The 12,075-nt window shown below is 40.3% G+C and overlaps 1 protein-coding gene across 1 annotated transcript in view; it reads left to right on the top strand.

Annotated features, from left to right (window-relative positions):
- The window catches only part of LOC104952203 (muskelin), a 13,291-nt gene extending 3,109 nt beyond the window's left edge, over positions 1–10,182 (top strand). The window contains exons 3-6 of the mRNA XM_010778970.1: positions 1,076–1,215; positions 6,274–6,376; positions 6,489–6,543; positions 7,370–10,182. Coding sequence (XP_010777272.1) covers positions 1,076–1,215; positions 6,274–6,376; positions 6,489–6,543; positions 7,370–7,491 — 420 coding nt within the window. The 3' untranslated portion in view covers positions 7,492–10,182. The remainder of the gene's footprint in view (positions 1–1,075; positions 1,216–6,273; positions 6,377–6,488; positions 6,544–7,369) is intronic.
- Positions 10,183–12,075: the final 1,893 nt, after the last annotated feature.

Below are 12,075 nucleotides of genomic sequence, written 5' to 3'. Positions count from 1 at the left end.
GGTGTGTGTGTGTGTGTGTGTGTGTGTGTGTGTGTGTGTGTGTGTCAGCTGTGTGTGTGTGTCTCAGCTGTGTGTGTGTGTGTGTGTGTGTGTGTGTCTCAGCTGTGTGTGTGTGTGTGTGTGAGCTGTGTGTGTGTGTCTCAGCTGTGTGTGTGTGTGTGTGAGCTGTGTGTGTGTGAGCTGTGTGTGTGTGTCTCAGCTGTGTGTGTGTGTGTGTGTCTCAGCTGTGTGTGTGTTACCTTGTGCATCTCATCGTGTCTACGATGAGATGCACAAGGTAACACACACACAGCTGAGACACACACACACACACACAGCTGAGACACACACACACAGCTCACACACACACATAGCTGAGACACACACACACAGCTGAAACACACACACAGCTGAGACACACACACACAGCTGAGACACACACACACAGCTGAGACACACACACACAGCTGAGACACACACACACACACACAGCTGGGGCTCACACACTTGAATAGTAACACGCTGATCAGCTCAGCTTTCAACATCTGTATTTATGATGCATCACGTCGACGTCTCCTCTTGAGCTGGTTATTCTCACATCTGGCTTTACTTCTCTATCGGAGCTGTACTCTGTGGAATCAACTTCTAAAATGTTTCCCAGCACCTTGAAAACAACGTCAGAAGATGGAGGTTCTTTTTATATCAGTGTCTGTATGACTAATTAATCGTAACAAAGCTGTGAAGAAATAAAGTCACAAGTTTGGAGAGAACGACGACCCCATTTGTGTCTTAAATTAGCAGATTTCAAACCTTAAGATCACGAGGAAAGATGCAAATTAAGCCATGAATGCATAACAGTATTAGTAAAAGATACTAAATGTTGCCAAACCTTGTAATATTTCTTATAAAATGTTTAAACAAGCAACTAAAGGGTTGACAAATCAGGCTGTTTTCATAAAAAAATGTACCTATCTCCAAAAAACCCACATGATCCATTTCAACTAAAGACCCCAATAACATGTATCTACGTCTTGTATTGTAGTTGTGGTTTTTAGCTTTAATTGGTGTGTATTTCCTTTTTATTTTCTGCATCCAGGTGCACTACTTGTTTGGTGGAAACCCCGGGAAGTCTTGTTCTCCTAAGATGCGTCTGGACGACTTCTGGTCCCTCAAACTGTGTCGGCCCTCCAAGGAATATCTGCTGCGCCACTGCAGATATCTGATCAGGAAATACAGGTGGGGTGCAGCAACTTCCTCACATGACTCTAGAGCTGTGGGATTCTTCCTGCTTTGTTGCCATCTAGTGTTTAGTTGTTGTAACTGCAGGTCAAGTTTCAAGGCTCTATTGTTACATGTCATTTGTTAGACGCAATTTGGGGTGAAGTGTCTTGCCCAGGGACACTACGACATGCTGACTGCAGTGGGGTTGATTCGAAGTCCAGCACACTATCCACTAAGCCAGGGGTTCCCAAACATTTCAGCCCGCGACCCCCAAAATAACAGTGCCAGAGACTGGCAACCCCCTGTCGTTTGAGAAACAGAGCTTCGTTGCGGGGAAATTATACAAATGGCTAGTCCGCCCCTGAAAATGTCTATGCAAACTTTATTATTAATAATAATAAAATAAAAATATATATATAAAACAAATTATTATTTTTAAATAATTTTTATTTTTTTTAATTTTCCATTTTTATTTTGTAATCATCTCGCGACCCCCACTCGGGGTCTCGGGGGTCGCGACCCCCACTTTGGGAACCCCTGCACTAAGCCATAGCCTCCGTATTGTCATTAGCACATTACAGTGTAGTTATGGCAATGAAAAACTTAGGTCACAGGTTCCTCTAACAGTGCAACACATATATATATATATAGGACATAGAACAAATAAAACAGATAAAATAGTGCAAGAGACTGTTTGGAGATGTGTAACCGGTCTGGTTTGACGTCACATTTATCTCTGCGTTGTGTTGTGTGATCAAATAAAACGATTTCTTTCATGCCAGCCAGGATCAATTATCTGTGCTGTGCAGAATATAATTACAGCAGGAAATGGCTTCACCAGCTTTCTACATTGATACCTTCAGTGGAAGAAAACAGATTGGGAAACACCCACATGCTCCGCTAGAATATCTAAACTCCCAACTCTGACTGACTTCCCGCGTTACAACTGGGAAACTGATAGAATTGGATCATAAGATCGTGGTGTTTTTGCAACTTCAGCATAGGGGATAGGGATGTTTATTGAATTTCGGCTTTCAACTGATTTACCTTCGAAACATGTATGGCTCTGCCGCTCAGCGCCGCTGCTTGCCTCTGTCTGTGTCAGCGTTCTTCGCACCTGCCTGTAATCTGAGAAGGTCCCGCCTCTCTGGCTGGCTCCCGCCCGGAAAATCTTCAGTGTTCAGATCAGATAGCGCTGTGGTCGGGACATTGCTCGTGTACAGAGTGGTGACTGCAGCCAGAGAAACGGCCGCATCAGAGCCAAAGTTTTATCGGCAATTTGATTTAAAAAAAAAGGCCGATACCGATAATCGGTCAAATGCGGAGTATCGGCCCCGATAATCGGCCAGACCCCTAATATTAACTGCACACAAGTATGACTTGAACAAAGTACAACATGAACCTATATTAAACAATCTATTAACATATTGAATACAACATTTATGACATCACTCGTTTCACCTNGAGCGTCTCGATAGATACCTGGCCGAGGGACTTTGACTTCGTGCCTTGATGCAGACCTATATAAAACCGGCACTGGCTATAGGTAGGAGAGTCTCTCACGGTAGTTCCACGAAAATGTCAAAGGTTGGAGGATGAACACGCTCGACCGCAAAAGGAGTGAGCGTATACAGTTTTTGTTCTGGGCCTGGACCGACAGTCACCTCGTCTTGGAGGCGCAACGCAACGACGGTGATAAGCGGTGCGTAGTTCTCTGAGTGAGTGTTTTCGTCCGTGGTTCACAGCGTGATCGTGCACATTGCCAGACTTCTTACAAATACAAACCTACAATTAAACACACGGAAAGATATTTACAGAACTAAATACTAAAACTAGTTAGTCATAATAGACCTACGCTTACGTCTTTACAAAGTATAAACCCTACACCAACTATCAGTGTACTGGTGTCAGTCCAGTCTCCCGTAACAAAGTAGGGAGGTAAGATAATTCAATAATAAAATTAGATTCAATAGTATCCGGACGGATGAAAACTTTAGGTTTACATTTTATTATTGACATTAACTAACATAAAAACACAAAAATGTGTCCATCCGGATTATAAAGGTCGGTTTTGTTTTCTCGGATGAATCATCCGGACAAATATTATACTTAAGTAGTATCTTTACCACAACTGTTAAAACTTATGTAATAACATATATTTTACAAGATAAGTTATTTATTTGTAAACTTTTGGTTAATACCAAAATCAAATTCGGATTCACCAAAAATTGTAAGATGTTTTTCAACCCCAACCGAACCCCAGCTCTTTATAAAGTCCCCACGGAACCATTTTTTCCAAACCCTTGGTGACGGGATCTGTGTGGCTTGTCTATAGTTTCTTAATCAACGCTACATCGGTGACAACGAATCGGATTTGTGTGATGTTTTTAGAATTCGGGTTCCGGTTTGAGGTACATGCAAGACGGAGGACGCCCTCTCATTTGTTGGAGATACTATTCCGAGCGAAATATAGATCGAAAAAGGGTCTACCGGTACAAACAACTTTATAGGGTAGCTTTATTAATTTTGTCTGTATCCTTCTTTTTTACCTTTCTCCTAAGTCACATACAGATAAAAGTGTTCACACGATAAAATTAAACGTTGACTAATCGAACACGATTTGTCGTTAGTACACCTAATGAAAACGGGTGGTTCCATGGTGCTCTTATAATTATTAATACTTAGTTTTCGCTCTCGGACAACCGAACCCGGATTTCACGGTTAGTAAAACCGCGTGTGGAGTTCTTGGGTCCCGTCATCTACGAGGTGTGCTCCCAGGTTGTAACTCTACCAGGCTATTGACCGGAACCAAACAGCCTCGGAAATTCGTACGAAAGTTTGGGTCACCTTTATCAGATACTTAGACGTCAGTGTCCTTCAGTCTTAGTCTAGGAAATAAGCAGGGGTGTCTCCTCGATACCATGTAAAACAAGGTCGTTCTTCCGGTTTCTTTCCGTACTTATAATGGGTTCTTCGTACGTAATTTTAATGTGTAACACGTATAGGCGACTTGGTTTACTACACCTGTCGGTATTTGCGAGGTAATGGTTGACGAACTTTCGTTATTTGTTTACTACTTGCTATTAAAAAGAATTTAACTTACCCCCTGTTTTGACCTTCAGGATGGAACAACCGGGTTAATTTTTCCTTCTCTACGATTGGCTATTAAGGAGCTCTGCTGTTTAAACTTGTGGCTGATATTAATGTTATTTTAGACTTCTTTTGCACTGCTGTTCCATCATGTTCTGTCATCCCTGCCTGTGTTGTTGAGGGCTGGGGTGCTTCTTTATTTATTGTCACTACGTAACGATCCATCTTGAAATTATTTGGCGCGAGGATAAAAAGCTGCTCTGCACACCGTAAACAATGACGGCTGATGTAAATCATGAGAATTTAAGCTGTTTAATATTTCTAAATCTGAGCAATATATGTTTTATTAGCTTATGAACTCCATTGTACATGTAACTAATAAATAAAGTGTATATAAGTGAGAAAAAAATGTGGAACATAAAAATACGTTTTTTTGCGGCACACTTGGACAGTGCTCGCGGCACACCGGTTGGGAACCACTGGTCTAGGGATTAATCCTCAACATGACCATGTGCATTTCCACTTTAACCTTACAGAAGGGTTAAATCATATAGTACAGTGAGCCTGCCTTAAAACTAGGGATCGACCAATATTGCTTTTTCAAGGCCGATACCGATACCGATTATTAGTAATCAAGGAGACCGAAAACCGATATTTGGAACCGATATACATTTGCAGTAAAATCTGAAAATCTTGGTGCCAAAATGTAGAATAACACAAACTCCAACACAACTTCTTTGAAATGCATTTAAGCATATATTATGTTCAATGAACTTTTAAACATCTTACAACTGGTTTCCTTTTTTTTAGTGCAGCCATCTGCAATGAGTTAGAGAGAGCACAGAGAGTTAAAAGTGGGGCTGCAGGCTGACATGCTTAACTAACAATAATGCTTAATTTCTTATATCAAAACAATGCCTGTCTATCTAGCATAAAATCCCACTAAGCTGCTAGCAACTGCAAAACTCTAGTGCTAGCTAATGTTTTGCAAACTATTAAAAGTGAGGCTATTACAGTAGACCTAACGTTAGTCTAGTAGCCTCACTTCTAATATGTTGCTAAACATTTGCTAGATACATGATGGCTAGCTAATGAGTTTCACATATCAACCTGAAAAACTGCGAGGCTCCACGGAACGTGCACGCACCCCCAACTCTGACTGACTTCCCGCGTCTCTGTGTAACTGGGAAACTGATAGAATTGGATCATAAGATCGTGGTGTTTTTGCAACTTCAGCATAGGGGATTGGGATGTTTATTGAACTTCGGCTTTCAACTGATTTACCTTCGAAACACATGTATGGCTCTGCCGCTCAGCGCTGCTGCTTGCCTCTGTCTGTGTCTGTTCTTCGCACCTGCCTGTAATCTGAGGAGGTTCCACCTCTCTGGCTGGCTCCCGCCCGGAAAATCTTCAGTGTTGATTGACACTTCAGTAATAGCCTATCAGATAGCGCTGTGGGCGGGACATTGCTCGTGTACAGAGTGGTGACTGCAGCCAGAGAAACGGCCGCATCAGAGCCAAAGTTTTATCGGCAATTTGATAAAAAAAAAGGCCGATACCGATAATCGGTCAAATGCGGAATATCGGCCCCGATAATCGGCCAGACCCCTAATATTAACTGCACACAAGTATGACTTGAACAAAGTACAACATGAACCTATATTAAACAATCTATTAACATATTGAATACAACATTTATGACATCACTCGTTTCACCTACCTCTCCTCAGCGAGGCCTGAAGCCGAGGAAAGTAGCGCGAGTCTGCAGAAATGTGCCGGTGCCAAGAGTACCAAAACGTAACAAAATGATTTGGGTGAAATACAAGCAAGTCAAGTTATACAAATAAATACAAACAAGATAGAAATAGTACAAGAAGAGTCTATATACAAGTAGATGGAATGATATATTAGATAAATAATAAGCAAAATGCAATCAGATGAATGTTTTTGGATGTTTACCATTGGTGTGTTTTCATTGGTCAGGTTTGAGGAGAAAGCCCAATCGGAGCCCCTGAACGCGCTGAAATACCTGCAGAACGACCTCTCGCTCACCGTGGATCACACCGACCCCGACGAGACCAAAGAGGTACTGGATCAGCATTAAAGACCTGCTTTAGTGTTATTTCAATATTCGTTTTTTGGGGGTTACAGTCCCTGCTAAGACTGTTTGTTGATCATGAATGTGTTTCGGGCTTCAGTTCCAGCTCCTGCCCTCGGCTCTCTTCAAGTCCAGCTCTGATTTCATCCCACTGGGTAAGTGTTCATTAAAAACACCACGTGGGAGTCCACAACGGACATCTAGACCAGTTTTATCCAGAATTTTCTGGATAAGTACATTGATCTGTACTGCTAAGCCTTATATTGGCTACCTAGCTTACTTCATGTTCTTCATCAGCCAGCATCCTTGGTATCTGTTGTTCACTGAGTTGATTCTCGCTAAGTAGCCAATATAAGGCTTAGCAGCACAGATAAATGTAGCCTCACTATTTGGCACGATGACTAAGCCTTATATTGGCTACTTAGCGAGAATCAACTCAGTGAACAACAGATACCAAGGATGCTGGCTGATGAAGAACATGAAGTAAGCTAAGTAGCTTAGTCACCTTGCAAAATAGTGAGCCCACATTTATCTGTACTGCTAAGCCTTATATTGGCTACCTAGCTTACTTCGTCTTCTTCATCAGCCAGCTTCCTTGGTATCTGTTGTTCACCGAGTTGATTCCCCCCCTTCCATCTTGATGTTTCTTGGCATCTCTTTATGACCATTTATTTACGAGTTACTAACATGTATAGTTGCCAAAAGGGAGCCTTATTGTAAAGTGTTAAACAAATCACCATTTATTAATGAGTTACTACCATTTCTAATAAGGCTTAGCAGTACAGATAAATGTGGGCTCACTATTTGGCAAGTGACTGGTCACCGTTGCCCTCGTTTATCTCATGTCTTATAAAAGCTTATTAATGATGTATAAAGTGTTCACAACCTAATTAATAAAAGAATGACAAACTATTCGTAAACCCTTTTTATAAGGGTAGTCTTATTGTAAAAATATTCTTTAACGTCTCTCCTCTCTCTCAGGTTTCTCAGACGTGGACCAGACGTACGCTCAGAGGACGCAGCTCTTCGACACGCTCGTCAACTTCTTCCCCGACAGCATGACTCCTCCCAAGGGCAACCTGGTGGACCTCATCACGCTCTAACCCCAAATACCTCGCCCACCCACCGGAGGAGGCAGAGACCACTTATTTTTCTATTCCTGAACCTTCCTGTGAGATTTCATCATCATCATCATCATCATCATCATCATCATCATCATCATCATCATCATCGAGCTGCTGTCAGTCTGCGCCCCCTGCTGGTGAGCCTCGAGAACACACACTTTTACAAACACTGGTGTGAGGGAAACTCGCAGAACTCACTGAGGTGTGTGTGTGTGTGTGTCTCTAAACACACGATGTCCCACCATACCTTTTTTTTTTTTTTTGCTGGTTTCTTGGAGCACGCAAAATCTTTTCCCACCTCAGAAAGGTAATGGCCAAAAAGGAGAATTTGCACGCATTTGTTTTCAATCTTTTTATGGTATTTTTTTCAATAACTTTTGAGCTGTGTCCACATATTTCGGAGATGATGTGTTCAGGTCGATTCCCAGTTCAACTCCACTGGCTGTTAATTGATTTGAAGGCAGAAGTGTGTGACCGTGAAACAGGAAGTGGCTTCCCAACTCTTCTGTCCCTTCGGTCACATTTCAGCATCTCCCGCCAAACCTTCATTTGGATTATCTGTTAAGCTTGCTTTTCTGCAACATATGCCCCCTATTTGTGATCGTGTCAGCCATGCAGAGGCTAAAAAAACAATTGAATAGTGTTGTAGTTACAATAGAGGAATGATTCTATGAGATTGAATTTAATATATATCTAAATATACCTTTTTTATATTCCTTTCGGTTGTTATCCCTGTCAAATTGGTTGGTAAATGTGCATATATACTACACAGGACTCGAGGCAAAGTAACATTTATTTTCCTCAGTAGTTAATGGACTTCATTCTAAGGTTGTACAGGATATGTAAATATACATATTGAAGATTTCTGGCATTGGACGCAACCTGTGCTGGATTTTTTTATTTGTTCCTATTTACCAAAAAAGTCAGGGTCCACAAACAATCCTCATTTCACTTATTGGGAGGTATTAAAGCAGCCGGTGTGCGTTTGTAAATGAAGTGCTGGTGCCAGTTTGAGAGTGGAAAGGGCATTTTGAGTTGTTTAAAAAAAAAAAAAAAAAAGCTTCCCTAGTGTGATGACATTGTGGGTTTAATTTCCTTTTTATCCCCCACTGAATTGGGTAAACAGATGTTTTTCTTATTTAATGATGCATTTAAAACTCTACTCGGCCAACTTGTCCGCACAAGTGAACTTATAAGTCCCATTTAATACGGTTATTTAACTTTTGTTATGCACTTGTTGAAGCTGAAGGAGCATACTGGTGTCTTGCAGGTGAAATTTAAGTTTGAAAAAGTAAAGTTAAAGTGAGCCTATGTGATAATGGGAAGAACTGAAATATCCAACTACAGTGAAGGTAACATTAGCCACCGTTAGCTTCTGGTCGTTCCGGACAAATGTGAGATTATATTCTGCTGCTTCGTTGAAATCAGGGGGTTGGAAAACAGACATTTGCTTGCTTACAGAGAAGATCAAGACTACTCTTTTTCATGCATGCTAAGTGTGAGGCTACCACTAGCTGTTAGCTTAGCATAACAACTGGAAACCTTTAGCCTGGCTCAGTCCAAAGGCAATCTAAAGATCACTTATTAACACAGTGACAACAAGACTCTAGGTAACTGAACTTGATCGTCATATAACTTAAGAAAACTTTTTCTAACACCACACCTTATGATATTTTTACATTACGTGGTTAATTATTGAGCTTTGAAGGAGCTACATCAGTGGCTATTTTTACTTTTGATAGTCTCAATCTTCTCACCTGGTCCTCTGCAATTTCCTAACATTATTCCAACTATTCCTTTAAGAGCACATGACTAGTAGCTAAAGTGTTGAAAAAATGACAGCTCAAAAAAATAGTGCTATGGTCCTCTTTAAGAGTCAGACATGAACTCAACATTGCCTACACAAATACCTGAATAGGATGGAAAATGCATCCATTAGCTTCTCTTGCTTTCTGCAGCTTCCAATTCAGAATATTCATATTGAAACTTTAACAAAACACTTGGACTGTAGTAGACATTTTTGACATCTAAATCATCCTGCTGGTGTGTTCACTGACACTGGAGGTATGTAGTTATTTCATACATCATCAGGGAGGTGTCCTGCTACTCAGACACATCCCATTTGATTCTCTAAATGAATCATGAGGAAAGTTGAACCTGTAACTATGGAGACGTTGCTTGAATAATACTCCTAACATTTGGGAGGGTTTTTTGCGTTCATGTTTTGTTGGAGGAGGATGTCATACGAGTTGCTGCTGCCCTGAAACACACTCAATGGAAACAGATTGGTGAAAAGGACACCAGAGAAAAGCATAAGTTGTATTAGAACATTAAAATGCTAATTATTTAAGATTTGACAACATTTAGAAGTGCTCATCACGCTTTACTTTGTGACGTTAAAAAGAAGAATTAAAAGCGCCTTTTTGTTAGAAAAAAACCACAATGCCAAATAATACTTGCTAATTTAGAGTAAATATCTTCCACGCAGCAATGTTTGACGGATGAAATGTTGTTTTAATTAGATTTTTCTTTCCGTTTTGCCCGTCTCTCGACCCCTGGGTGGGAGTTTTAAGGCTGGTACACTCAGATCAGTGAATGTGTAGAAAAACCTTGTAGTATTGCATTGTATGTACTGTATATAAGGAATAAAGATTGTATTTTGTTCAGGTTTTCTTAAATCCCATCTCTCCAGTGTGGGTTTTCTGCCCCCCCCCTAGTGGTCATCTGTGAGTATTACTGTCAAAGAAATGAAAGTAAAATACCGAATCGAGTGGAAAAAATATGCTTTTATTTGCAAATCTGAACAGGTAAAACAACATGACAATTTACATTTTCCAGTGTGTCAGACCCCTGCTGTTTGCCTTCAGCAGCAAACGAATCATAAATACATAAGAATACTGGTAACATACTTTGGTGAAAGATATCACAGCTATAATAAACGTGAAACGGCAGACAAACAAACACAACAAACAAACAAACAAACGGTGGATTGAAGTGCCCAAAGGTGATTGTATATAAGTACACACACATATATATTAACTTCTTAATGGGTTTAAGAGAAAGTAAATTATTAAACTGAACATAATCCTAAAGGACACGTGCCCAGGTTCTGCTGTGAGGGATTTTAGATCGTCTTCAAATGTCACATGACCCTCCAGCAGCAGCAATAGTGGAAGAAACAGACATATTTACAGTGTTCACATCAGAGGTGGTTATTAATAAACAAAATCGGTATCAGAACAGTGTTTTTCCAACTGATAATATTTATTTTTTGATTGTAGACTTGGCATTTTAGTGATATTTCTATGCTGGAAAAGTCATTTACACACTCTGGTCTTTTTAAAAAAAATGGCAATTCTCTGCTTGACTGGGAAAATTGTTGCTAGTTATTGAGAAAATACTGTGTTTTCTACGAAGTAAAAGGGTAAATTCACATCACTATTGTCAAAAATAACCACTTTTGGATAATGCAGTGTGTGGAAGATCAAGTACAAAATAATTAACGATTTCATTTCCCAAGATTCTCTAAGCAACCTGACTAACTGAGACTAAAAACCTACCGTGAAGTACAAAGTGTTTACTTCCCGTTTTACTTTACTTATAAAACTATTTAAATGTTAGCTAGCCAGCGTACGCCACTGCTCAGACTCGTGTAGCAAAAACCCTGAATAATAAAAGGTATGTTTTATTGCTTATGAAGTTTTGAAAGCAGGAAAAACTACATGTCGATGTATCCTTGGGCAAGATACTGAACCCTGAGTTGCTCCCGATGGCCAACGGTGTGTGAATGTTAGTTCCTAAGGTACACTGCTCTGTATGAATGGGTGTTAATGGGTGAATGACATGTAGTATGTAAAAGTGCTTTGAGGGGTCTTAAAGACTGGATAAATCGTTATATAAGTACACTCCTGAAATGTATTAACCAGAAATGTTCAGTAATAATGTCACTTTTTATTGTATTTTGAATGCAAGAAAGCAAAGCTCACTAATAACGCGATAAATTGATTTTCCTGTTAGATATGCTGAGCGATTTCCTGCATTTGAAAAGCAAGAGCGGACTAAAGTGGATACCTATTTTCATATGGAAGTGAAAGGCTTTTTCATTGATTGTAATCACGTGAAGCAACTTTAAGTCAGGGTTGTGGGGGACACTTGGACACTGGAACACAGTTGTTGTCGCTTATGGCTCGGGGTCATCTACACCCCGAGAAGGATATGTTCCAGGTGTCCCACAACAATAACTATCTCTGACAGTTGCCCGGTCACTAACTAGACCCTCCACAAAAAAGCGGGCAAAAATCCTTGATTATGCGATTAAACATGCAGGGTTTTTATGTGATTTTATGCGGTGAAATTGCGGGAAGTTGCGAAATATGCGGAAATATGCTAAATATGCGGGGGAAAAGAATAACAATTTTTTTAAATATTGGGCTGTCTTATTTATTCTCTCTCACACACAACCTGCCACTAACGTTAAACCCCTTTACTATTCAATTAAACACATTCAATGTTTATTTATTGTAAAAGCAATTGGGCTATTTTAATCAGTCTCACACACACCCC

This window comes from Notothenia coriiceps, unplaced genomic scaffold (assembly GCF_000735185.1).
Source record: "Notothenia coriiceps isolate Sejong01 unplaced genomic scaffold, NC01 NC01_scaffold00019758, whole genome shotgun sequence".
NCBI lineage: Eukaryota > Metazoa > Chordata > Actinopteri > Perciformes > Nototheniidae > Notothenia > Notothenia coriiceps.
Note: the sequence above shows the minus strand (reverse complement) of the source record. Positions and strands in the feature narration are given on the sequence as shown.